Raw genomic sequence first — 26,871 nt, 5'->3', positions numbered from 1 at the left:
TTTCCCCTCCCTCCATTAGATTTTTTTTTGTTCTAAGCATAGATGAATTTTAGGGAAATTCCAATGAAATGGGTTCCACTTACTGACTTGCTTATCTGTGTGCATGAGAGGAACCCTGGCATCTCTGCCAGACCCTCCTGGGCTTTGGCATTCAGGACTTCCCCCTCTAAACCCTTTATTTCCTACATGGGATGTTGGTCCCTTGTACAGATGAGGCAGTGGAGACCTGATTTTTTTCTGAAAACTTATTTTTTTTTTTAAATATTCAAAGTTGACCGTTCTGGTATTTATTTATTTATTGCTCAGGAACTTTGAATGCCTCAATAAAGATTACAAAAGCCAATGATTTCTTATTCACCCTCATTCCTCTGCATCTGCTTCTCATGAAAAGTCTGTCTGGAAGGCTGCCCAGTGAAAAAGGCTGAAAAAATGAGCCTGTAGAATTCCCATAGGATGGAACTAAATGTGGCTGGAATTAGGGAGCTTGCTGCCTTTTGTCCTGGTTAGCAACAATCCCTTTTCTTGGGCAGTTTAGCTGATTGATGTTGTTCTCCCAGCCAGGGACTCAAACTGGTGCAGTATTTTGGGGGGGTTCTCCCCCTTTTTCTTGTGGGACAGTGGAGTGGTGTCAGTCCCTGCACACAGGGACCTCTTATTTCCACCAGGAAAGGTGGGAGATGCTGCTGGAGCTGGGAAAAGGCTCAGGGCCAGGTTTTGGTGTGGTTTGAAATGAGGGTGAGGGTGCAGAGGGTGCTCAGCCACTGCTGTGGGCTCAGAGCAGCAGCTCACTGACCCCACTGTTGTGTGTTTTCCAGTCCCTTATATTCCTTGTTCGTGACTGGAGCTTCCCTTATGAATTTTCCTATGGATCTGATGGTGGTGCAAGATTTTTGGAGAAGAGGCTGAAGGTATGTTTTGCCTGCTCTTGGTTCTGGAGCAACCTTGGATAGTGGAAATGTCCTTGCCCATGGCAGGGGGTGGAACTGGATGAGCTTTAAAGTCCTTTCCCACCCAATCCACTCTGTGATTCCATGATTTTCCTGTTCAGATGGGTGGCATCAGCACTGGATGTCAGGTGTGGTCACAGTCAGTGCCTTAAAATCACAGAGGAGGAGTTTGGGGAGGGTGAAATTTCCTTGCCATGTTCAGGCTTCTGGAACTCTCTAGGAGAGTGGACAGCAGTGGGAGTCAGCAAATTCCCAAGAGAATGATGCTTTGGTAATTTAGGGAGTTGTACAATAAAGATAATGGGCAAGGGCTGCTTGGGATCAGTCAGGAAATGCATGGGTGATCTGGTAGTGGAGAGTCCTAATTAAATGTGAGACAAGGAAGGCCCTAGTGGGAAATCCCAAATGTTTTTGTATTCTGGTCATCCATGGAAATGTGCATTTTCCAAATGATAATAACATGCTCCAGGCCATGTGGTCAGAGATACTCCAGTTCCTTCTCTTTGTCCTCATGCCTGTGGAATCTCCTGTGTTCCTTTCATCCACTGTGTGGAGTATCCTGTGTTCCTGCCAGCTTTATCCCATATTCCTGTCAGAAGGAAACTCTGATCCCAAACTGTGGGAAGTAGATGGGCAGCATTGAGCTCTTCTCTCTGGTGGCCACTGACAGAACCTGAGGGCAGGGCTGGAGCTGTACCAGGGGAGGTTCAGGTTGGATTTCAGGGAAGGGTTCTGCCCCCAGAGGGTGCTGGCACTGCCCAGGGAATGGTGACATTCCCAAGGCTCCAGAGCTCCAGGAGCATTTGGACACTTCTCCCAGGGATGCCCAGGCTGGGATTGTTGGGGGGGTCTGTGCAGGGCCTGGAGCTGCCCTGGATGATCCCTGTGGGCATTTCCAGCTCAGGATATTCTGTGATTCGTTGTCTCCACAGGTGTCAGGCAATCAGCACGAAGAGCTGCAGAATGTCAGGAAGCACATCCATTCCTGCTTCACCAAAATCTCCTGCTTCCTCTTACCTCACCCCGGCCTCAAAGTCGCCACCAACCCCAATTTCGATGGAAAACTGAAAGGTACAAAGGCAAAGCTCTGGTTTCTACTCTGATTCCTTAGAAGCCCTGGCAGACTGTCCTGCTTGTTCCTGAAACCCCCATAAGTATTTTCCATGAAAAAACTTCTGGGACAGGAGTTGGATCCTCCTCCCAGTGACGTTCACACCCCCATCTGCTGCTTCCCAGTGCAGCAGACAGACGTGGAGGGGGAGAAGGTGTGGGAGGCTGAGAGCTGCTGGCAGTACCCAGGACACTGATAGGAAAACTGGGAAGGGCAGGAATGAGACTGGATGTTTATGGACATGGTGTGAAGTTAAATTCCTGTGCCTCACCTGCACAGGCAGAGCCTGGTGGCTGCAAGGCTGGTTCCACAAGCTCTCAGAACGTTATTTCACTTTGAAAAGCTTTCCAGGGAATATTTAATCTGCCTGATTTATCTGATCCGTGGTTTCCCTACAGGGCAGGCTTGGTTCAGCAGGTTAAAAAGGAGAAGAGAGCTGTGGTGAGATTCTCCACCCCAAATGGAGCCACGTGCTGGGGATATTTTTAGGTGTTTGTTGTGACCTCCTCACCAGCATGGCTGGTTCCAGGCTGCTGCAATCTTAGCAATAAAGTGGACCATTAGCTACTTAAAATAAATTAGCAAGTGAAGATGTGATTTTTTCCCTGGTTTTGTCTGGCTCAGACTCAGTCCTGGCAAACTCCACGCTAAGCAGGAGGGACAGGGAGGGAGATGTGCTGGTGGAAACTGAGCTGATCCCTGGAGCTCCCCCTTAATCCCAGGTGCTGAAGAGTATGGAACAAGTGCTGTGTGCAGACAGGAGCTGTCAGCAGCTTCTTGACACAATTTTCACAATTATCTTGTTGCCTCAGAGCTGTACTCAGCTTTTTGTGCTCTGATGGAAGAAACGTGAGGGATCTTCCCTGCTCTCTGTTACCTTCCAAATTCCTGGCTGTTGCATTTGTTTTCTCCTGCCTTCAGTCCCATACAGATTAATTTAATGGAAACACCAGAAATCCCACCCTGTGCATCCCTGAGAGTTTTGTCCAAATCCTCCTGGAGCTCTGGGCAGCTTTGGGGCTGTGCCCATTCCCTGTGGAGCCTGTTCCTTCCACCCTCTGGGGGAAGAACCATCCATGGCTGGGGATTGGAACATGATGGTCTTTAATGTCCCTTCCAACCCAAACTATTCTGGGACTCTGTGATGCCTCTTTTTTCTTTTTTTTTTTTTTTTTTTTTCCAGAAATAGACGATGAATTCATCAAGAACTTAAAGATTTTGATTCCTTGGCTTCTTAGTCCCGAGAACCTGGATGTTAAGGAGATCAATGGAAACCATATCACCTGTCGAGGCCTTGTGGAGTATTTTAAGGTGTTTATTTAATAGAAAGTGGATTTATTCCTCTGTGGAATTTTGCTGTAGCTAAAAGGGAAAGCAGCAGCAGCAGGCAGGGCAGCACTGACAGTCCTGACTCGCTGCAGCAGAGGTCAAACACCTCATGGTCATGTATTTGACCACACAGCGAGCCCAAAAAGTGGGAGGAGCTGTTTTTCTTCCCTGAGAAAATGAGGGCTAGAGGGGGATAAGCTGAGGGCTCTGTTCCAATTGCCTTTGGAAAAAGCTTATTTTTGTTGTCATGGCTACTGGGACATTTCCTTGCGAGACATTGGTGAGTAATTCTCCCCACCTACTCTCCAGGGCTACCTTGGCTCCTTCTCCTCCAGGGAAAGGCCAGAGGTAGGTGCAGATCCTTTGGGAGGGATACTGGGAGTGAGTGGAGGAGGGAGAGCCTCCAGTGACTGACCCAGGCCACCCAAGGAGTGGCATTTTCTGACCAAAGCCATCTTGTGCTGGAGCATCCTTCTCTTCCCTGCTTCTGAGCCCTGTCTGGAGCTGGGTGGGGGTGGTTGGTGTTGCTCCTGTGTGCTGCATTCCACACAATTCCCTTTTCCCTGCTCTTTTCCAGGCATACATAAAGATCTACCAAGGGGAGGAGTTGCCACACCCCAAATCGATGCTGCAGGTATGTGTGAGTGGGATCTGTGGGAATTCCTGCACTGGAATTGCCATTAATTCTCAGGAATTGTGCAGCACAGTGGGTCTGCTGGGACTTTATTCCAAATGCCTCAGTGTAAGCACCCAAGGGGAAGAGCTTGGCACCACGAGCCTGCCATGGCTGAGGAATCACACCTGGGATGGAGTGTGGGGAATTGCTGGCTGCACACAGCAGCAGCCAGCTCAGCTGGAATGGTTGCCTGCAGGTGAATGACATCCTTGGGGCCACACAGGGAGGTGACACATGGGAGAAGTGGCTACTGGAGCTGTTTACTTGTGGCTGAGCCTTTTATCTCTTTCCTTGCTGGTTCCCACAGCTGAAGCCAAAGTTTTCATAGCTCTGGCTTGGAGGGAAGGAATCCTCTCTTCAAGCAGGCTCTTGGATGTGTAAATATGGGATGAGCTTTTTTGGGATCAGCTGGAGGCTGGGAGAGCCCCTTGGCTAATTCTGGGTGCCACATGCATGTCCTGCACTTGCACAGCTTAACCCTGTCTTTCTGCACCTAAATTTTGTGTCCCTTTTGCCCTCACAGGCCACAGCAGAAGCCAACAATTTAGCAGCAGTTGCCACTGCCAAAGACACCTACAGCAAGAGGATGGAGGAGGTGGGTGCTGCTGAGTTTGTCTCTTCCTGTCCCTTTCTGTCCCCTGGCTCTCCTGTCATAGATTCATGGAATACCAGAATTGTTTGGGTTGGAAAGGAGTTTAAAGCTCATCCAATCCCACCCCTGCCATGGCAGGGACACCTTCCACTGTCCCAGGTTGCTCCAAGTCCCATCCAGCCTGGCCTTGGCCAGGGATCCAGGGGCAGCCACAGCTGCTCTGGGCACCCTGTGCCAGGGCCTCACCTCCCTCCCAGCCAGGAATTCCTTCCCAAACCATAACCCCTAATCCCTAACCATAATTTCAGATATCCCTGTGTTAGGAGTGATGTTTCAGGAGTGATTTCCTTGTGTCAGGAGGGATTTCCCTGTGTCTACAGTGACATTTCAGGAGTGATTTCTGTGTATAAGCAGTGCCATTTCAGGGCTGATTTCCCTGTCTCAAGGGTGACATGACAGGGCTGATTTCCCCATGTCAGGGCTGATTTCCCTGTGTCAGGAATGATTTCCCTGTGTCAGCAGTGCCATTTCAGGGATGATTTCCTCGTGTCAGGGATGAATTCCTTGTGTCAGCAGTGACATTCCAGGGGTGATTTCCATGTGTCAGGGGTGATTTCCCTGTCTCAGCAGTGATTTCCCCATGTCAGGGGTCATTTCCCCATGTCATCAGTGCCATTCCAAGGCTGATTTCCCTGTCCCAGTGGTGATTTCCCCATCTCAGCAGTGATTTCCCCATGTCATCAGTGCCATTCCAGGGCTGATTTCCCTGTCTCAGCAGTGACTTCCCCATGTCAGGGCTGATTTCCCTGTCTCAGCAGTGATTTCCCCATCTCAGCAGTGCCATTCCAGGGCTGATTTCCCTGTCTCAGCAGTGATTTCCCTGTCTCAGCAGTGCCATTCCAGGGCTGATTTCCCTGTCTCAGCAGTGATTTCCCCATCTCAGCAGTGCCATTCCAGGGCTGATTTCCCTGTCTCAGCAGTGATTTCCCTGTCTCAGCAGTGCCATTCCAGGGCTGATTTCCCTGTCTCAGCAGTGATTTCCCCATCTCAGCAGTGCCATTCCAGGGCTGATTTCCCTGTCTCAGCAGTGATTTCCCCATCTCAGCAGTGCCATTCCAGGGCTGATTTCCCTGTCTCAGCAGTGATTTCCCCATCTCAGCAGTGCCATTCCAGGGCTGATTTCCCTGTCTCAGCAGTGATTTCCCTGTCTCAGCAGTGCCATTCCAGGGCTGATTTCCCTGTCTCAGCAGTGATTTCCCCATGTCATCAGTGCCATTCCAGGGCTGATTTCCCCATCTCAGCAGCGATTTCCCCATCTCAGCAGCGATTTCCCCATCTCAGCAGTGCCATTCCAGCAGCTCTCTCCCCCTGTTCCCCACCCAGGTGTGTGGAGGTGACAAACCCTTCCTGGCTCCCAGCGACCTGCAGACCAAACACGCGGAGCTGAAGGAAGAGGCCGTGCGGCTTTTCCGCGGCGTCAAGAAGATGGGAGGGGAGGAGTTCAGCCGCCGCTACCTGCAGCAGCTGGAGGCTGAAATCGACGAGCTCTACATCCAGTACATCAAACACAACGACAGCAAGAACATCTTCCACGCCGCCCGCACCCCGGCCACGCTCTTCGTCGTCATCTTCATCACCTACGTCCTGGCCGGCGTCACCGGCTTCATTGGCTTGGACATCATAGCCAGCCTGTGCAACATGATTCTGGGCTTGACACTTATCACACTCTGTACCTGGGCTTATATCAGATACTCTGGGGAGTACAGAGAGCTGGGAGCTGTAATAGATCAAGTGGCTGCAGCCTTGTGGGATCAGGTAGGATAAAGAGCTTTTGATTTTAAAGCGGTGCATGAAAAGCAACCTCCCTGCACCCCACTGGGTTTTGTTTAAGTGTTGAGTTTTCCTGGGGATTTTCCTCCCCACTTCGAGATGGTTTTGGTTTTTAGGGTTGTTAGATCTGGCTCTTTGTGCTGTGATCAGTGCAGGGATGCCTTTTCAGTTTTAATTGAAGTTTTAATCCGTTCCTTAGACCTTCCAGATGGGGAGAGGAGGGGCAGAGGAATTGTTTGTGGATGAGTTTGTGGAGTTTGTTGTAAGGTGAGCAAGGCTGGAGCTGTGTCTCTGAGCCTCCAGTTCCTGTCCAGTGTGGAAAACAAGCTGTGTAGATCTGAGAAAAATCCCAGTGAGCTCTTTTGTTCTGCCTTTTTCTTTCCTTCTTGTGGTTTTGTGGAGCCTTGTGGGAATGCCAGGGATCCCCTGGGGAGGATCCTGTGCTTGGTTGTGCACGGCTGTGGCTGTTCAGGAGGAGCTGCCATCGCTCTCCCCTGCTTCAGGGCAGGGATTTTGGCTCTCCCAGATCTTGGCTCTGCCTCTTTTGGCACCAGCCCCTGATTTCCCACTGCAGAAAAGGGAACAGCCCCCACAGACTCCCCCAGACCCCTGCACCCCATCCAGGGGTACAATCCATGTGTCCAGAGAGCCAGAAGTGCCCTCCTGCTCTTCCCACGGCAGAGCTGCACGAGCTCATCCCTCAGGAGCCATCCCAGCTCTGATTTCTGGCAGGAAGGGCCCTTCTCCTTCCCTGTTCTTCCTCCACCAGTGAGGTTTTCATGGAGAACAAGGACATTTCCCTGCTTCCCTGTGCTGCTGCAGCTGCCCATGCAGCCCTGGGGGAAATAAAGGCAGCATTTACTGATGTTGCCTCATTGCAGGGCTGGGCAGTGGTGCTGCTCAGCAGAGCAGCGTTCCAGGTGGATTTAGCCTGGCTGCCCTGTCCCCAGCACCTGAGCACCCCCAGTAAAGCCCCTGCAGTGGCTCAGTTTGCCCAGGGACACTCCCCAGGAGCCTTTGGGATGTGCTGGGATATTTAAATCCATCCCAGTGCAATTAGCAGCGGGAGTTCAGCAAGGACAGGACAGGAAGCCAGAGGTGCTGCCCACTTGCAACATCTCCAGCTGGGGCAAAATAAAGAGGGTAAAGTGCTTGGAGCCGTTCCTGGCTTCCCCAGCCCCCCGTGGCTCTCCAAGCAGAGGGAAAGTTCTCCCAGGAAGGATTTGTGGCAGAGGGGAGGGGCTGGGCTGGGTGACTCTGCCAGCAGCTCTGTCCCATGGGGCTGGGACCAGGTGCAGGAGGGATGGACAGAGCAGGGAGGGGCTCCAAGAGGGGACCAGTTTGGGATGAGCCCTTCAGGGAACACCCCAGGGATGAGCTCCCATGAACACTGAGATACACAGAGCTGTTTCTTTCTCTTTCTGTCTCCCCTTTCCCAATGCCTCTCCCAGGGAAGCACGAATGAGGTAAGTGCCTCTTGTTCTCCGCGTGCTGCCGGGGCCAGCGGGGCCCTGGGCTCCTGGGAAAAGCTTCTTGGCCCCAAAAGCACCTTTGGGCTGGTGGAGGATGGGAGTCACAAGGGCTCTGGGCAGCAGCTCCTGGCCTGGCTGGCTCTGGCTGTTCCTTGGGATCCAGATGCCTGGAGAAGGGTGTGGATGTGGGCACTGCTGGGAGCCAAGTGGGAGAGAGATTTGGGTGGGGAATGTCAGGATACAATGGGAATTTTCATCTTTCTCCCATCAGTTCTGTTTGGGAATTTTCCTGTTGTGCCAGGAGGTCAAACCCAAAGCTCAGATTGTTTTGGAGCTGTTTAGGGACAGCTGAGAAGTCTCCATGCCTGGCCAGGCCTCTCCGTGCTGCTGGAATTGCTGCACGTGTTTTTTTGGGGGAAAACCACCCCATATTGGATTAAGCTGAATGCAGAGCCCAGGAGGCAGAGTTCACCCCCCAGCATCTCCCTGGGCAGCACATGGAACACAATCCTGCTCTCCCAGTTTGGCAGGGGAGCTGCTCTGAGGGAAAAATGCTCCCTGTACAGACCTTCCAGGAGCAGGAAAACCTGGATGAGAGAGGGAGATTCTGCCCCTCTGCCCCAGCCAGGTGAGACCCCACCTGCAGAGCTGCCCCCAGCCCTGGAGTCCAGCATCAGGAACATGTGGAGCTGCTGGAACAAATCCAGAGGAGGCCACAGAGCTGCTCCAAGGACTGGAGCCCATCTGCTCTGGAGCCAGCCTGGGAGAGCTGGGAATGCTCCCCTGGAGAGAAGAAGGCTCCAGGGAGAGCTCAGAGCCCCTTGCAGGGCCTGAAGAGGCTCCAGGAGAGCTGGAGAGGGACTGGGGACAAGGGATGGAGGGACAGGACCCAGGGAATGGCTCCCAGTGCCAGAGGGCAGGGATGGATGGGAGATTGGGAAGGAATTCCTGATGTGAGGGTGGGGAGCCTCTGGCACAGGGTGCCCAGAGAAGCTGTGGCTGCCCCTGGATCCCTGGGAGTGTCCAAGGCCAGGCTGGATGGGGCTTGGAGCACTCTGGGACAGTGGAATCTCCCCTGCTTATTCCAGGGGGGATTGGAACTAGATGATCTTTAGGGGTTCCTTCCAACCCAATCCATTCTGGGATTCTGATTTAGGATCACAGCCAGAGCAGCTCTTTGTGTGTTCCCTGTGCTCCTCCTGCCCAGCACTGCAGGATCCCAGTGGGATCTCCTGGAATGTTCCTTGGGCAAAGCCTCACCAGGATCTGACTAAACCAAAAAAAAAGGACAAATTTTCTGCACATGGACATTATTTATTCCAGCTTTGTGTCCAAGCCTGGCCCAAACATTTCCATGTTTTCCTGTGTCACCAAAGCCCCCCAGCTCCAGCTGGCAGTGCCAGCTCTGAGTTCTGTGGGGAGTTCATCCAGAAGAAATTCCAAGCTGTTAAAAACCATCCCATCCCTCATCCCTCTCCTCTCCCTGCCCAGCAGCCAGGGCAGCCCTTTGGTACCTCAGGGATACCAAGAGGCAGAACACAGGATTTGCTGTGGATGAGGTGTTGAACAAAGCCTGTCATGTAAAAATTGGTGCTGTGGGACTGGTTTGGCCTCACAAAACCCTCTAAAACAGCACAAAACGCTGCGAGGTCACCTAGGTGGGGCTTGAAGGTGAATTTTGGTGTTCCCAAACAATCCCAAAACAACACTTTTGCTCCCAAAATCTCATTTGGAATGGGATCAGCATCCTGTTGGACACCTCTGGAGGCATCTCATCCCTCACCCTCCTCCTCCTCGCTGCCCCTTCAGCCTCTCCTGCTTCATTCACCCCCTGAGCACACCAGGAGCTCGTCACCCTGTCGGAGTGTGGGTTCCTGCTGGCCAGGTGCCTCTTCCCACCCCTTCCAGAGCTAATCCTGCCTTGCCAGCGGTCCCCAGCAGGAACTGGTGGGATTTGGGTTAGTTTTTTCCTCTCTCATCAAGTTGATTTGAAATGTCAGAGCTGTGACAGAGACACCAAGTCCTCTGCAGCCAGAGCCGTGTCCTGGTTGCTGTGGGATGAAGGTGGGGAGGAGGCAGGGAAGGATGGGAGAGGTGTTGTGTTGCTCTCCTGGGATCAGAGCCTGGTCCCAGCCCTGTTCTGAGCCCGGCCTGGCTCCAGGACAAACAGAAAATGGTAAAATCAGAAAAAATCTGCATCATCTGCAGAGAAATGATGGGGACAATGAGCAGTCCCACCCCCAGCCCTTGGCCTGGTGCAATTACGGAGCTGCCTGAGGGGGTAAGGCTGAGGGTGAAGGAATTAAAACTCTGGAATCAAACACAGGGAAAAACAACCCCCAAATGCCTCGCCATCATCCAAATAATGATTTAATAGAGCTCAGAGGGGATGAGGTGCTTGTAAAATTTGAATTGTAGAGTCACAGAATTCCCTGAGCTGGAAATGCCCACAGGGATCATCCAGGGCAGCTCCAGGCCCTGCACAGACACCCCAACAATCCCAGCCTGGGCATCCCTGGGAGAAGTGTCCAAACCCTCCTGGAGCTCCGGCAGCCTTGGGAATGTCACCATTCCCTGGGCAGTGCTCTGGGGGCAGAACCTTTCCTGAAATCCAACCTAAACCCCCCAAACACAGCTCCAGTCATTCCCTGGCTCCTAAACCCGTGAGTTGGAGCCCTTTGTGTGTTGGACACTGGAGCAAACTGTGCTGGAGAGCAGAACACACAGAGACTGCGTGGGCCGGGATGCAGCAGGATTCTCTGGGACCGAGATTCCCTGGGTTTGGGATTCTCTGGGACTGAGATTCCCTGGGACAGAGATTCCCTGGGTTTGGGATTCTCTGGGACTGAGATTCCCTGGGTTTGGGATTCCCTGGATTTGGGATTCCCTGGGTTTGGGATTCCCTGGATTTGGGATTCCCTGGGTTTGGGATTCCCCGGGTTTGGGGTTCCCTGGGTTTGGGATTCCCTGTGTTTGGGATTCCCTGGGTTTGGGATTCCTTGGGTTTGGGGTTCCCTGGGTTTGGGGTTCCCTGTGTTTGGGGTTCCCTGGGTTTGGGGTTCCCTGGGTTTGGGGTTCCCTGTGTTTGGGATTCCCTGTGTTTGGGGTTCCCTGTGTTTGGGGTTCAGGAGGAGCCGGGCAGTGACCGTGTGTCTCCCCACAGGCTTTGTACAAGCTGTACAGCGCGGCCGCCACCCACAGACACCTGTACCACCACGCCTTCCCCGCCCCGCGAGCCGAGCCGGCCGAGGGCTCCGACAGGAAGAAGGTTTAGGAACCGCGGATGTCGCGGCTCCCCCGGGAGCGGCAGCCTCGCCCCGTCCGTCCCGAGCCCGCCGGGAGCAGCGCCGCGCTCCCGGCCCCGTGTACATACGGCACTGCCGCAGCCCAGAGCTTTGCTTTGGCACAGCCGGCGACTCCCAGCTCGTTCATGAAGCCTTATTTCCCCTTTCTTCATTAGTCACCACCGAGAAAACCATAATTAACGTGATACCGCGACTAAAAAGGCCGAAGCTTATCCAAAACTCGATTTATTTCAGGTACTTGAAGAAGTTATAACATGTAACCACGTTTTGTTTTTTTTCTTCGTTGAACTGTTTAATTCCATGAACATAATTAAAATGTATTAACTTGCTTTATCAGACACTGTAAGGGCACTTCTGCTATGGTCTGTTAAGGGTGCTGTGAGGAACGCGGCCCTTTCTGTTTGTCTGCACAAAGTGTCACTTTGTAGCTGTGCTGGAGGAAGTTTCACTGTATTTCTGTACATATTTATCCATGATAGTGCATAGGATGTGTGGTACACTTCTATTCTTTTATTGTCAGGATTATTAAAGTTTGCTTTTGGTTCCTAAGAAGTTGGTTCTAGGGGAAAAGTTATTTATTATCTAGGTAAGAGCTTCTCCTCTGGGGTTTTTGATGGGTTTGATTTGGGATTTCAGGGTTGGTGTTTTGAGGGTCATTCACTCAGACAGAACCAGAGCTCGGTGCCATCGAGAGCTTCCATCACCTCAAGCCCGTGGGGCTTTTACTGCTGGTAAAAACGGTTTATTTGATGTTCTAAAAGGCCACAAATCAGTCACACAAACCCTCTGCTCGTCGAACAAAATGATTTTTATTGAATTAATAGGATTTACAAGAAATGTACTTTTTTGTTTGCAGTGTTTATTGCACTGAAAAGAACCCATAAATAACACATCAGGACAAATTAATGAACCAAATGAAATTACTGGAGAGGGTAACTGGACAATTAAAAATTTTCCCCAAGTGAGGAGCTTTAAGACAAAAAGCTCATTTAAAAAACCCCAGTAATTGCTGTTACATCCCTGATTTTCCCCGTGGGGTGGCACAGTGGGTCAGACAGTGCTGCTGTCTTTCCACTGGAGCGGGTCAGGTTTTGGGAAATGCAGGATCAAAACAACTCTGCTTAGAGATCTTGGTCTTTAGGAAGGTACAAACGTTCCCCCTCGGAGTAATCTGTGTGAAAACGAGGAGTAAATCTGGAGTACAAACGAGCTAAAGTAAAAAATAAGGCAACTCGGATCCGAAGGGTGAAATCAGCTCCTGGTGTGACTCGACAGGCCCGGGGGTGTTCTGTACATTAAAGCTGTAAACCAAGAGCAGAGCTCTCTCAGGAGAGATCCCAAATCCCGAGGGAAAGAAACACCCTGCAGGAGGCATCTGGATTTGGACAACATTTGGAAGCCAGGACGTGACAGTTGCATCTATTGCCCTTAAAAAACATACACAGCCAGCTTTTAATACTGCAGCTGACTGGCAGGAAAGAGATCCAGGATCAGGGGACCGATGGAACTGCTGCTTTCTCAGGATAACAAACTACTCCCGGCACAGAAAAAAAAAAGATTAACAAACAATCTCCACTTTTTTTTTTTTTTATAAACAACACATAATACATGTAGAAAAATATTCAAGAGGATAATAACAAAGGTGCAACGTCAACAAAAATAAGCTGCCTTTTCAACAAAAGCACTTTTCCTTTCAGAGTTTGTGTGTGGGTGTGAGGAGGAGGAGGAGGAGGGTCAGTAGTTGGTGCCGTGCTGCTGCGCGTACCACTGCTGCCGCTGCTGCCGCTGCTCCAGCTCCGTCAGCAGCGCCTGCCTGTAGGCCTCGTACAGCTTCACGATCCTCTCCAGCTCCTTCATGAACAGCAGCTTCAGCATCCCCTGGTACGTGTCCAGGTCGGCCAGCTGGAACAGCTCCCACTTCAGGATGTGGTCGTACCTGCAGGGAGACACAGGGTTTCTTCTCCAGGCTGCTTTGGATCAATGAGCCCGGTGGATGGGACTGATCCCCCCAAAGCAAGGAGCTGTGCTTGGGAATGAGCTGGAGAAACTCATTTTTCATAGGGAAATGGAATGATCCCTCCTAGAACACCAAAGAACTCCAGGAATACAGGAGATCCCTTAAGTGACCAGAATAAACCAGCACAGGAAACACAGCTGGGAATGTTCCCCTGGAGAAGGGAAAGCTCCAGGGAGAGCTCAGAGCCCCTTGCAGGGCCTGAAGGGGCTCCAGGAGAGCTGGAGAGGGACTGGGGACAAGGGATGGAGGGACAGGACACAGGGAATGGCTCCCAGTGCCAGAGGGCAGGGATGGATGGGAGATTGGGAATTGGGAATTGTTCTCTGTGAGGGCTGAAGGGTGCCCAGAGCAGCTGTGGATCCCTGGAAGTGTCCAAGGCCAGGCTGGACAGGGCTTGGAGCAGCCTGGGACAGTGGGAGGTGTCCCTGCCATGGCAGGGGTGGGATGGGATGGTTTTAAAATCCCTTCCACACCAAACCACACCGGAATTCTATGGAAATGCATTTTGGAAGCATTGAACAACAATTCCACACCTGGAATATTTACAGTAAAACATCTGTTAAAATCAGAGTAACACAGAAAAATGAATGATTTGAGCAGCTCAGGTCCCTCCCACAAGTTGGGACACTCTGGCCTTCCCTCCCACTCAGCTGTTCCCAAGCCAGCTGTAACGAGTGCTCTTGGCTGCTTAACCTCCCCAATTAACCCCCCCTTGGTTAATTAGCAGCAACAGATATTTAATGCAAACCCTGATGTGGTTCCACCCTCACTGCTGTACCCTCCTTTCCTGCTTTTCCCTCACACAATCTGATTTCCTTAGCTTGGGAATAGAAGAAACTCCTGGAATAACTCCTGGAATACTGAGGCACAGGAGAAGCTGGATTCACCTGAGTGGAGGCTGAGGCTGAAATATCAGTGAATTTCTGGAAATAAACTGCATTCCCCACTGAAAGGTCACACTCCAGAGGCATCAGAGAACCACCAGGATGTGCAGGTGACTTCCAAAGATGCTCTGAGGAATTTTAAGAATTTAATTGAAATTTATCACAGCTTCTATAAACTCCCTAAAGAACAGCTTCTTTATTAAAATTATCCCTAATCCTGACAGGGCTGCACTGCTAAAATAATTTTATTTCCCCCAAAAAGAGAAATTACAAACTGCAGCTGTTTGGAGTTTGAGCTGTGTGTTGACAAAGAGGGTTTGAAGTTTCCAGGTACAGCCACCTTTGGGAGCACCTCTGGATTGTTGAGTTCCCATGGACACCTTTCCCTCTTTCTCCTTTCCCACTCATCAGGAGCCTCCCCACCCTCACAGGAAGGAAGGAATTTTTTCCTATCAATAGAGATTATTTTGGTTAACACCTACTGGACTCTCCATCAGGCTTTTTCTAACCCTAATTCTTATCCTCTAGAGAAATTTGTTTTAAAAAATCTAATATTCCTTATTTTTTTCCATAATTATCTACTTCTCTCAACAAAAACAGCTGGGCTTTACAGCTAAATCAGTTTGCAGTGCCAGGGTTAAGTAACAAATCATGACAAAATAAAACAAATTATTTCAGTGCAAAGCTGTGCTGATAATTAAAAATTTAAAACTTTCTCCCAGCTTACTTGATGGAAAGGAAAATCCCTGATGAATTGTTTAATTTGTCTTATCTCAATTTTCAAGAAAACATCCAAAATACTGCACATAACACAGGCTGAACTATTTAAAATTTACATTGTCTGGATGTGCCAAAGACTTAAATAAAGGAATGGATCTGCAGCCAAAACCTGGAAGTATTTCTAAGGAAACAGGAACTAAGTGTGGAGCCTCAGTGCACTGGGGGATTTTAGGGCAATTTAAATCTTTATGGGCTGTTGGCAAACCCAGCAGTCACAAGAAGTAATAAAACTCATTCAAGTTGTAGTTAATAGGAGCAGCTAATAAAAAAAGAGATTTTTTTTTTTTAGTGGAAGTCAGTGAACCCCACAGCCTGAATTTGCAGTTACAGACTGACCTCGCTGCTGTAAAACTGAGTTCTCCATATTCTCCTTATGAATAGCACATGATTTAATAATTATTAAAATATATTTGGGGTTTTTATGGCTTTCTATTCAGTGTTACTGTTCTGCAGAGCTGCACCCATTAGAAAATCTCATTTCTTCATCCTGACTCAAACCTGTTTTTGGAGGAGACTCCCTTTTCCTGTCACAGTTTATTTTGACAAAATTACTTTTTATTACCCTTTAAGTTTTAATTCAATTTCCTGAACAGAAATATAGAAATAGAAATACAGATGTCAGTATTTGGCCTAAAGGTGCTCCAGAGGAGCTGGAAAGGGACTAGGGACAAGGGATGGAGGGAAAGACAAAGGGAATGGCTTTAAGCTGGAAAAAGGTAAATTTAGGTTGGGTATTAGGAAGAAATTGTTCTCTGGGAGGGTGGGGAGGCCCTGGCAGAATTTTCCCAGAGAAGCTGTGGCTGCCCCTGGATCCCTGGAAGTGTCCAAGGCCGGGTTGGACAGGGCTTGGAGTGAAAGGTGTCCCTGCCATGGCAGGGGTGGAACTGGATTATTTTTAAGCTCCTTCCAACCCAAACCATTTCATGATTCTATGATTTAAAACTCTTTGAGGTGAAGGAGAAGCTGTGCTGTTTAAAAAGAAATAAAAGAAACACGAGGAAGTTCCACCCTAAAAATGTTTCACATATTTTCTGAGCACGTGGTACCACTCTTGTAAATATTCTGAAAGCAAAACACATCCTTCACTCTGACAGAGCTTCCTGCCAGTTGTGTGAGCTGCAAGAAGTGATCATTTCAAGTAATGACTGAAAGAAAGCAAATTAACGTGCTAAACAATTGATCCAGCTCCCTCAAGCTGTCAACCTCAGCCCTGATACATCTAAAATCCAAACACAGCACAAGCTCTACTGCTGCGGAAATTCCATTTTTTTTGTTCATGTTCAGTGTGAAATGCAGAAAAAGAAAAGGCAGAATCTCACTTGACAGGAGCCCTGGCATAGACCTGCAGCCAGTCTGGGATCTCGGCGCTGTGGTAGGGGTTGGCAGGGACCAGCAGGGCTTGGCTCCTCTCCGGGGGCTGCGGCTGGTAGGACACGGGGGGCGGCTGATCGTAACGGGGAACGCTGCCGGGGACAGGGACAAGTGTCACCTCCAAGTGTCACCTCCTGCACACACTGCAATCACTCATTTCTGAGCATTCATCAGTGCCAAGGCTGCTGCTGCTGCAGCCTCATGTGGGGTGAGGCCTGCACTGAGCAACGTGCTGCTGCTGTTTTGGTGGAATTAAACCTCAGCCCCACCCACCAGAGCACAGCAAAGCACTGGAACTGGTTTAAAAACACTTTAAAAATATTGATTCGTACAATCCACCATTTAAAGTGTTAGAACAGATGGATTCAGGCAGAGTTACTCCATAGAAAGACATCCCATCCCCACAGATTTATCTTTTGTGCCACAAGTTGAAGAACTTGTTCCTCCTGGGTATCAGCAGAAGAGACTGAGCAGCAGAAATTAACAATTAATTCTGTGTATATTAACAATTAACAGTTGGATTTGGTGTGTATTAACAATTAACTGTTGATTTGGTGTGTGTTAACAACAGATTTGGTGCATATTGACAACTGGCTGTTAGATTTGGTGTGTATTAACAATTAACATTGGATTTAGTGTGTATTAATCTCGTTTTACTTGAAATTACGAGTAGCTGAAATAGCCATTTTCATTCCAGACAACATTTAATTCACGTTTCAGATGTCCAGAGCATCCCCAGGCACATAAGATCAAGTTTCCTTTCAGTTTCCAGCTCAATTCTGTTCTCAGCAGCTCTGCTGTTTTACTGACAGCTGCAGAGTTGTTTAACCTGAACTTCTAAAAACCTTGAGAACCAGCAAAGCTGCAAATAAGATTTTTTTTTTGCGCGTGATACAAACCAAGGAGGGGATCAGGGAAGGGGTGAGGCTCACCTGGGAGCACAGGGGTGTTTGTACTGAGCCCTTTTGTTGATGTGATCCACGTAGTAAACCCCGAATTCCGCGGACTCGACGCGCTCCCAGCCCGGTGGGAGCCCCTCCCGCTCCAGGGGGTGGCTCCAGTGGGTTGTGTTGGTGTTGTGATCGATGTAATATTTCCTTCCTCGGATAGTCCAGTCCACTGACCAGCCAGGAGGAAGAGGTAAATCTTCAGAACTATGATTTGTTAAGTTTCCTAAAGATGTAGCAGCAACTCTCCCGATGCCTAAAACAAAGGGAGATCATCGGGGTTTAGGTAAAGATCTACAGAAATTATAATTTCTGTTAATAAATTCTTATGGCTGCTTCATTTACCACCCAAAAAAAAAAAAAACCAACAAACCTACAGCTCTCTTTCAAGTTAAAGTCAGAAATTAAAAGTCCAATAAAGCTTTTCAGGTGAACCAGTCAAGAGCAGCAACAGGATGAGGTAGAACAAGAAAGGAGGGACAAGCAGGGTTGGGGTCTGAGAGCTGCCAGGAATCAGCAGCTGATTAAATTCCCACCTTTTCCCTGGAAACAGAGCACATTTGGGATTTATCCATCACTAAACTGAAGAGACTGCTCACCAGCACTTTGAAATGTGTGATTTGTTGTAACACACAGAGATTTTATAAACTAGCAGCTGGATGCTGAGAGGTGACCCAGGGATAGATATTTGGGAAGCTGAGTGAAATAAAAGCCAAGGTGAGCAAGTACAGAAAACTCATAAAAAAACACCCCCAAGACTCCCAACTCCAAAAACCCAGAGACATCATCAGGAATTTTGCAGGTTTCTTTCCATCCCTGGGAATTCTTTACCTCCTGGATGTGCTGGGCTAAATCCAACTCTCTTTTAAAATTCATTTTAAGGAGTTCCCTCCAGTCCCTTCACAGTTCTACAGTTAAACACTATCTAGTTTTAATGACAATTCCAATTATCTTTTCATCCCACAGCCAAATTCAATCCCATTATCAGCAGAATTTGTGTGTCACTATTTCCCACAGCCCTCAGAAGGGATTTGGAAGCCACTTTTCCCACTTTTTCAAAGTCAGAAATCACCCCCCTCCACATTTTCTGCCAGGAATACACCCCCTCCTCCTGTTTTTCAGGAATAACATTTCTGTGTGGTTATTTTTTGTGAGAAGGGAAAGGCAGAGTCTCTCTCATCTAAAATGACAACCTGAAACCTGGCTGAGCTACATCCAAACAAAATCCAATAATAATCGAAAATAAAGTTACAGGAAGGCTCCAAAACAATTGGATAAATAAAAACTAAATTAAAACCTCCCCCTCACAAAGATCCTCCTGAGTAGGAGGACTTTGTGCTCATCCATAAATCTTTTTTCCAGCCTTTTGTCACGTTCTGAACTGTTTGGCCTTAAAGGATTTCCTCTTGTGTCAGTACTTACCAATTTGTCAGCATTATAAAGGGAAGCTCTGTCCATCTTTAATTGGGATTGAACAACCTAGACCTTAATTCCAGAGAAAAGCAACATCCTGGAGGCTTCCTGGTTCAGCCCCTCATGCCACTGACAAAATACAAACATTTCAGCTTGAAAATGCTGTGCTTGGGATAAACAAAGCCAGGATTTTCCCCAATTAACTGAACCTCTGGGATGTGATTTCATGTGTTAATAGTGACTGTTCAATCCCCACTGCCAGGAGATCTGAACACACAAAATTGATTGGGGAGGGGGGAAATCCTTATTTTTCTGTTTGCTGTTAAAACCTGCACATCCCTGTATTTTTCTTGTAGTTCTTCCTCTTTAAATCCTGGCCTCAAATCCATAAAAATTTATTTTTACTAAAGGTAAAAGTTAATGTTTCCCAATATTTGGAAGAGATGCCACCCTCTGCACTAAATTCTCCTGACAAGGATTCTCCCAATGCCAGCTTATTTTTAATTTCTAAGATGCAAAGAACAAACAGAACACCAGATCACAAATATTTTATCCACTCCTTTTGCCATTTTGATTTCATATATGAAGAAGCAGAGCCAAACCATTAAAATAAACTTGTACAGATGTAGAAATTACCAGTTTTGAACAATATTCCACAGACATGAAAACAAAGGCCAGACTTATAAATTGATGGTTCTAACTATCATTTTTCCCCTTATATCACAGATTATACTGGAATATTCTCTGTGCTGGAAGTTTTAAGATGTTGATATTCACAGGGCCTTAAAGCCATCAACAACTGTGGCATGAAAATCAACAATTAGTAGAATTTAGACTTTTTTTTTCTATAAAATTATTTTTTAGAGATCAAAAGAAATTGTCTGTTGGTTTTCCTGATGAACCTCAGATGTTCCTTTGTGGGAGGATGGACACACACATAGAGGAAAAGCTCCTCCTATAGTTTTGAACAGTAAGAGAAGAGGAAAAGAAACTTTTATATTTATATATATATACACACACCTGTAATTTCAACAATAAGACTATACAACACTTGGAAGAGTAAATTCTTATGTGGTTTTTTCCAAAGTATAACCCAAAGAAGAAAATTCCCAAGACAGCCTAAATTCATGGACTGCCTTTTCCATGGCAAATTGCCAGGAATGACATCTGCATTTCAATTCCAGGTAAAGTCTGAGCCCTAAAATGTTTTCACAGCAGCCCAAAACTCCACACTGGATTCTCCTGCAAGCACCAGGGATACTCCCTGGATTAGGGGTTGGCACCAGATTTATCTATCCCAAATAGAAAAGCTGAACAGTTTTTATTTAAAAAAAAACTAGGATTTTCCTGAGATGGAGACAAACTGAACTTGTTCACTGTAACTCTCAGGGTTTCCTTGCTCACAAGCTGTAACAAGACAAAAATTCTCATTTTTCCTGCTTTCCCATGAAAGAGTTGTTTAAATTATCCACTTTTTCCCAATGTCTCCTTTCCTTTGCTTAGGGATGAGCCCTCTCTGGAGTGGCACTATCAAATCTCATGGATGGGCAACAATTAATTGAAATTTATGCACTTGTAGAACCTTTTCAAAAGGTCCTTGTCAAGCCTCATCTGGTAATTCTGTTTTATAATGAGAATAGAATAGAATAGATATAATAATAATACTATAATATAATATGTAATAATTTAATATAATATAATTTAATCTAAATTAATCTAAATTAATGGAATATAATATATGTAATAATTTAATATAATTTAAATTAATAAAAATTAATAAAATAAAATATAATATATTAATATAATATAATATAATATAATATAATATAATATAATATAATATAATATAATATAATATAATATAATATAATATAATATAATATAATATAATATAATATAATATATTTTTTGGTTCAGCTCTTGCTTTTAAGGAATATCCATATTGAAATTAAAGCTTTAATTTTTCCATTTCAAAAATACAGTATCTTCAATTTAAGGTCTTGAATTATCCATTTTAACTTTGAGCAGCACATTCACTGCACTTTATCAATGCAAGAAGTTCCTTCTCTTAAAAATCATAATAAAGTCTGTACAAGTGTGAACAATCTGTAGTGTGTTCTTCACTCAAGGAAGTTGTGTTTAGGAAGAACAGAGGAACTGGAAATGATGTCAGTGCTTTCCCAGTCCAGTAAAAGGGGTTTTTTTTGGAGGGAACCCTGCCTGGAAAGAAATCCAAGCCCTTTGGAGCAAAGGGCAGGTAGGAAGGGAGCAGAGAAATCCCATCCCCAGCATAAAGGGGAAAAAGCAGAACCAGAGGAGAAACTCTCACTTGGGTAGAAAATGCAGAGAAATTTCAGAGCCCACAAACTCCCCACAAGTGATTTCACCCAAATTTCCAAGTGTTGAAGATCAAATCTTACAAAACAGTATTTGTCTTTAATTAGCCCAATTGTCCTGAGAGGCTTTTTTCATGATGCCAAAATCCTCTCCCTTCCCCTCCTTGGAGCTGGGTGAAGAGCAGGAAGAGAAAACCAACAAACTGTTTCATTTTAAAAGAGTGAGTAATAATAAAATAACAAAAAGTTCCAATAACTCTCCTGTTTAGTCAGGTCTGCAGGTCCCAGGCCTTCCTAACCCACTCCAAAGCATCTGAAGGAACTTCCTGAGCACAAGCACCTCTTTTGTTGGTGGGAATGGGGCGTTCCAAGCAAGCACAAATTCACAAATAGGAAATGACAGGAAGAACTCTGAAAGCATCAAGAATTATGCTGCAAAATTCCTCCAAAATCAGCACAAAAAAGAAAAGGGCAAGAATTGCCATTTGTTTAAAAATGAGAGAAGTGTACATACAGGAAAATAAAAATATGGTTATTTCAGCTCTAAATGGGTTTCATGTCACAATTTGTATTTATTTTGCTCTTACACTAAACAAATTTGCAGTTTTTCAGGGGTACAACTTAACAGACAAAGCAAAAGCACACTGGATTCTCTGTTAAATTGTTTTTCTCCTGTGACATCCCAGTGAACTCATCAAAATCCACCACCAGCAAGTGCCTTTACAGTGTTGATTTCAAGCTCAGCAATTTTCATAGACACAGAAGAATGGTTCAGCTTACCGCTCACACAGGTACAAATAACTCTGAGGTCTTGGTTACAAGTTAGTTCCAATCTACACTGTAGGTATAACTTCAACCACAGACCTCCCCAAAACTTTAACCTAGAAGAGAGGAAAGAGATGGCGAGGAAAGACAGGTAAAGTCTCTTAGAATTAAAAGTTTGAAAAGGACACTAATAATAAAATTAAAAAAATAAAAAATAAAAAATTAAGAAATGCCACAGAGGTAGCTAAAGGTACAAAATTAGGAGGTATCTCAACTGAAAATACTGAGCAGGAAAATGAGCAGCACTGAATTGCTAATTAGAAACAAACTTGAATGAAAATATGGAAAGGAGGAGATGGTAGAAGTGAATCACAATGAGAGAGAAAATGTGACTTGAAGGAGAAATGCCTATGGAAGGACATGGCAATGCTAAAACATCAACTGCTGGAAAACCACAGAACTGCCCTAAAGACTTGGCTGAACACTCTGAAGTCTTGATAAGAACATGTTTGCAACTTCTCTCCAAACTACAAAGAGGAGAAATCTCGGTTTTGAATGAAAGCTGAAATTCACAGGCACCTCTTCACCTCCAGACTGCTCCCAAAAATCATCTCAGCGTGAGCACCATGAAATGTCACCAAAGCAGGAACACCTCGTGTTCACCAGGCAACATTTCCTTGGGAATCCACCCAAAACCCGACCAAGGTGCACACCAGACCTGACCAAGGGCACCTGTGCAGGGAGGGTGGGAGAGGAGAGAAAGGGGAGAAGGCAGCATTTACAAACTCCAGCTAAAAAACTGAGTTTTCATTTGGAACTAGAGGCATTGGGCACTTCTGCCACCTCACTGAAGAGAAACAACGATGGAGATGAGTAAAGAAAAGTAATTTAGACAAAGACAGTGAAAGCAACAGGCTCTGGAAATGCAAGAAAAAGAAACAAGGAATTACAGAGAGATTTGGGTAACTCAAGGAAAACACTGAAGGTGTGAAGGCAATGGATGGTTCAAATAAAAAAAGAAGCTTAATGGTGGGATGAAGGAAGTAACAAAATACAAAATTTTCTTATTTTGGGCCACATAATGGTGTAAGAAAAAGGAAAAGAGGACTTTAAGAGTTCATATGAAGATGAAAAAAGATGAAGGAAAGGGAAAACACTGGCAATTGAAAGGCTCACCTTTGTCTCTCCCTACAAGTGCATGAGATTAAATACTCACCCATCACAAAACCTGGGCAGAATTTGTTCAAAATATGCAATGTTAAAGTGTGAATGACCAAGCCAAGCAAACAGGAGCAGCTCCTTTATGATTTCCCAGGCTAAGGGAGGGCACAGGTCAACAAACAGCAGGAAAAAATCTATTTAGGAAGATGATGTTGCTACAATTGAGGAAAATATGTCTGTGGAGCTTCTTTTAAAAATTTGATATATGAAACTCCACTTCCAAGCTAGAGTTCCATTTCTGAGAATCTCCTCAGCAGACACAGCTGTTTTTTAATTCTGGAGGTGAAACTGATGGATTGGTTTGTGAAATCCTCCCCTCCTGCCTCTCCTCCCTAAAATATCCCAGCACACACTCCCAGTGCTTGTTACCTGGAGCAGGCAAATGTTTAATGAGCAACAAGTGGCAGAGATGCAGGGTTTGCACACAAAATCCAGGTAGATCAAATATATTAACACTTAGAAAAATAAAGGAGGACTGAAGAAGCAGGCCTTAAACCCCCAGTATTTCAGCATTTCCATTTTTCATGGAAGTGTTTCTGTGGTGAAGAAAACACAAAGCACTGACAGGTTCTAACCCCACCCACAAGGTCAGCAGCGTTAAAAGCTGATGTTCTTCCTGGGAGAATTCTTTTTCTAGACAGGAAATTTATTTTATTAGACACTAATGACTATTTTGTTTACAGATTACAAGTAAAAATGTGTTTCATATTAAAATCATGAACATTATTTACAGGTTTGAAATGTTTGTTTCAAACTCCTCCTTGGGCATAGTTTTTGTAATATCAAGTACAGACTCAAGTATTTCAGAAAAGTAGTATTTAATGGATTCTTCTTTCTTTTGCTGTTTTGTTTTAGGAAACAAAGGCAAGTTCCAGTGAAACTGAGGCGGGAATGAGCATATTTACAAACAATTTTAAAAGCCTAAAAGAAAGGAGTCAAGGATTAGGAAGTCAATTTCAACACTAATTAGATGCCAATTTGCTAATTACACAGAGCAGTCATTCTTCCCTTTGTCTATTTCTAAGGAATTATTTTAATTATTGAGGTCAAATTCAAACAACAAAATTAGATAATAAGATGATAATTAATATTGAATGATAATAACAATAATAATACTGCAATGTTTTAATTTAGAGCTGTTGGTTATTCTCTACATCACGAAAGTAGATGTCCTCCAATGAATAAAATTCCTTTCTAGCCAGATGTGTAGAGAAGACATACATATGCTTGGCATTAAAAAACACAAAACTTGCTTACTCCACTTATTTAAAAAAATAATCCTGGTTTAAGTCTATTTTTCCTTTCTGGACATGTGTGAACAAACTCTCAATTCTAATTATCCAAATCCCAGAAATGCCATGAAAAAGCAGCTCTGTCCTACACACCCCAAACACAATCCAAATTATCCAGACACATATCTGCACCCAAACTCTCACCAAAATCCCATTTTTAACAAAAGCAACAACGAATCCTTACCTGAAGTGTGCCTCCCATGATTCTGGGACATCCTCTGGAAAAGATCACTGTTGTGTTCATAATACCTGTAGTCCTCGTGCAGGCGGTCGTTCAGCTGTCGTCTCCTCTGGGCATCGTAGAAATGATCGTAGAAATAGCCCCGGGCTCCGGCATCGCCGTTCTCCAGCCCGGGAGCGGCTTCTGCCAGGAAGGACTGCGAGGAGGAGCCGTATTCCCTGGGCACCTCAGCCAAACTCCTGGCCAGGTAGGAAGGTGCAGACAGTCTGTTGCTTTCTCGCCTCATTATCTCGTGAGGCGGCCTCTGCACCGGAGTTCGGAGGAAGCTCTGGTTCCTGGAAACGATTCCATCGCCGCCGGGGGTGTAGGCAGAGGATGCCGAGTCGGGAGGGCAGATATCAGTTCGTCTTGGAATGGTCGGACCGTGGCGGATAAAGGAAGGCATCAGATCTGACAGAGAGCACGGAGGAGAAGTGAGAACTCTGCCTATGCAGTACGGGACCAGCCGTGGTGATTGACACACTAAAATTGAGGAAATTCATGTGCAGAACCCACTTAAGGCACCCCTAATGCCTGTGCAGGTGTGATGGTGCAGCAGAAACCAGCACACCCCACACCAGCAGCACTCTGGTGCCAGGACAGGGCAGTTCTGCCAGTAAAACTGCAGCTGCAATAAACAAACCAACCCCAAACCCATCAAAAAAACACACACAAAAAAAAGAAACCCAAACCACCCACACTGTGATGTGGCTACATCAGTCAGGGTTTGTATCTATCTATGAGAAGGGTCAAGAAAATCCACATATCCTGGCTACTTCTTCTTTGGGAATGTTGTCCTTACAAACTGGGAATGACAAGATGGTAATGCCCACAGGAATCCGAGACAGAAACAGAATTCACTGTTTCTGCCCCCACTAATCCCAAAGTCACAACCTTCAGCCAGAAAAACTGAATTCTGTCATTCCGTACACGTTAAGTTCTCAAATTATCATGGAGATATTTCCCTTTCTCCTTTAAAGTTTCTCTGCCTCCCTCCAGTAAGTGAAACATTCCTCCTCTCCCTACTTTTACTTTCAACATGCTAAAAATAAGTAGTTTCCCTCCATTAAAATCAATGCCTGCATGATAACTTTCATTTAGAATGAGGCTATTCCTATCATTAATTGCTTTTTATTAATAAACTCTTACAACTTATGGTTAAAATCTGGTGCAGCCCAGAAGGTGCCAGCAACAAATTTATTTATTTACTTATTGCGCAAACAAACCCATTTCAGTTTGGGGTTGTCTTTCAAAGACCAACAAAACCAAACCTAAGCACACTTTCTGGGTGTATTTGTGGTGTTGGGTCCAGCCCGAGGAGCACAGGGCTGTGGCATCAGAGCCTCGGGAGGATCTGCTCATCCCAGGTGACCTCACCAGGTTGAGTCATGGATAGGACCTGGAGTATTTGCTTCCGCAGGGATTTTATGCAACTGCCTGGCGGGACAGTTATCTCAGTGCGCAGATGGGGAAAAAATCCACTCGGTTCAGGGAAGAGCTGGGTCAGAGATTCAGGGAATCGCAGCCCGGTTTGGGCTGGAAGGGGCCCCGAAGCTCAGCCCGCTCCAAGCCGTGCCACAGGGACACCTTCCACCATCCCAAACCCCGTCCAGCCTCACCTTGCGATGGCTTCGGTTCATTTAAAAACAATATCTGGAGACTGCCTGAACCCCGGCCTGCTGAAACGGAGGAACCGGAGACCCAGAAAATGATAAAAAACACAAAACCCACCAAGTTCGGTCACGCTGAGCACCCGGCGGGGCAACGCGTGCAGAGCGCGCTTTGAAACTCGGGCTTTCTTTCAGTTTTAACTTCCCTCCGTCATCTCCCAAGGCTCATAACAGGATATAACACACATTTAAAGGGAAAAACAAGCCCCACGTACGCCCACAGGGATAACTCCCCCTCACACCCCGCCAAGGCCGCGCCGCTCCAGGGCCCGCAGGACCCGCATTGCCCGCACACAAAGGCCTCGGGATCGGCGCCCCGGAGCCCCGCGCCGGCGTCCCCCGGCCCCCCTGACACTCACTCCGCAGCAGCGGGCTCGTCTCCTTCTTCACGTACTTCCCCTGCACCTCGCCCGGCTTGGAGAGCTCCGTCCTCGTCTTCTTCCGCGACAGCATCCCACCTCCCGGCCCGCTGCCACCGCCCGCATGCCCGGCGCCGCTCCCCGCTCCGCAGGGCGGGGAGGGGGGGGGTCCGGCCGCCCCCGGGGGCCGGGCCGGGACCAGGAGCGGGGTTAGGATCGGGATCGGGATCGGGATCGGGCCGGGGGTCGCTGAGGGGACGCGGCGGGCGCGCGGGGCGTTGTGGGAAGGCGGCGGCCGCCGCCCTCCGGGCCGGCCGCGGGGCAGCGCAGGGGA

At 47.0% G+C, this 26,871-nt stretch overlaps 2 protein-coding genes across 8 annotated transcripts in view; one reads left to right on the top strand and one right to left on the bottom strand.

Annotated features, from left to right (window-relative positions):
- Positions 1–11,811, top strand: part of ATL1 (atlastin GTPase 1) — a 37,306-nt gene extending 25,495 nt beyond the window's left edge. For 3 of the 7 annotated variants that reach the window (XM_086892374.1, XM_086892370.1, XM_086892373.1), the window contains exons 7-14: positions 816–908; positions 1,880–2,018; positions 3,242–3,369; positions 3,965–4,021; positions 4,587–4,658; positions 6,039–6,470; positions 7,937–7,951; positions 11,121–11,811. In XM_086892374.1, the coding sequence (XP_086748500.1) occupies positions 816–908; positions 1,880–2,018; positions 3,242–3,369; positions 3,965–4,021; positions 4,587–4,658; positions 6,039–6,470; positions 7,937–7,951; positions 11,121–11,231 (1,047 nt within the window). In that variant the 3' untranslated portion in view covers positions 11,232–11,811. Of the gene's footprint in view, positions 1–815; positions 909–1,879; positions 2,019–3,241; positions 3,370–3,964; positions 4,022–4,586; positions 4,659–6,038; positions 6,483–7,936; positions 7,952–11,120 lie in introns of all 7 variants that reach the window. The other 4 variants (XM_086892376.1, XM_086892371.1, XM_086892375.1 and 1 more) reach the window with 2 other exon arrangements.
- A 241-nt stretch (positions 11,812–12,052) lies between these two features.
- On the bottom strand, positions 12,053–26,802 carry SAV1 (salvador family WW domain containing protein 1). Its single transcript, XM_086892381.1, has 5 exons — positions 26,538–26,802; positions 24,473–24,919; positions 17,247–17,517; positions 16,263–16,406; positions 12,053–13,198 (listed from the first exon to the last, which is right to left on the bottom strand). Exons 1-5 carry the CDS (start codon positions 26,629–26,631, stop codon positions 12,997–12,999), a joined length of 1,158 nt encoding a protein of 385 aa, XP_086748507.1. The 5' UTR covers positions 26,632–26,802; the 3' UTR covers positions 12,053–12,996.
- Positions 26,803–26,871: the final 69 nt, after the last annotated feature.

The sequence above is a fragment of the Cyanistes caeruleus genome, chromosome 6 (assembly GCF_971803275.1).
Source record: "Cyanistes caeruleus chromosome 6, bCyaCae1.hap1.1, whole genome shotgun sequence".
Taxonomy (NCBI): Eukaryota; Metazoa; Chordata; class Aves; order Passeriformes; family Paridae; genus Cyanistes; species Cyanistes caeruleus.
Note: the sequence above shows the minus strand (reverse complement) of the source record. Positions and strands in the feature narration are given on the sequence as shown.

Coding starts and splice junctions, on each gene's coding strand:
- SAV1 (XM_086892381.1), bottom strand. CDS start 26,631: ATGCTGTCGCGGAAGAAGACGAGGACGGAGCTCTCCAAGCCGGGCGAG. Junction 24,920..26,537: donor GACGAGCCCGCTGCTGCGGA/GTGAGTGTCAGG, acceptor GCTCTCTGTCAG/ATCTGATGCCTTCCTTTATC. Junction 13,199..16,262: donor TATGCCAGGGCTCCTGTCAA/GTGAGATTCTGC, acceptor GTCTCCCTGCAG/GTACGACCACATCCTGAAGT.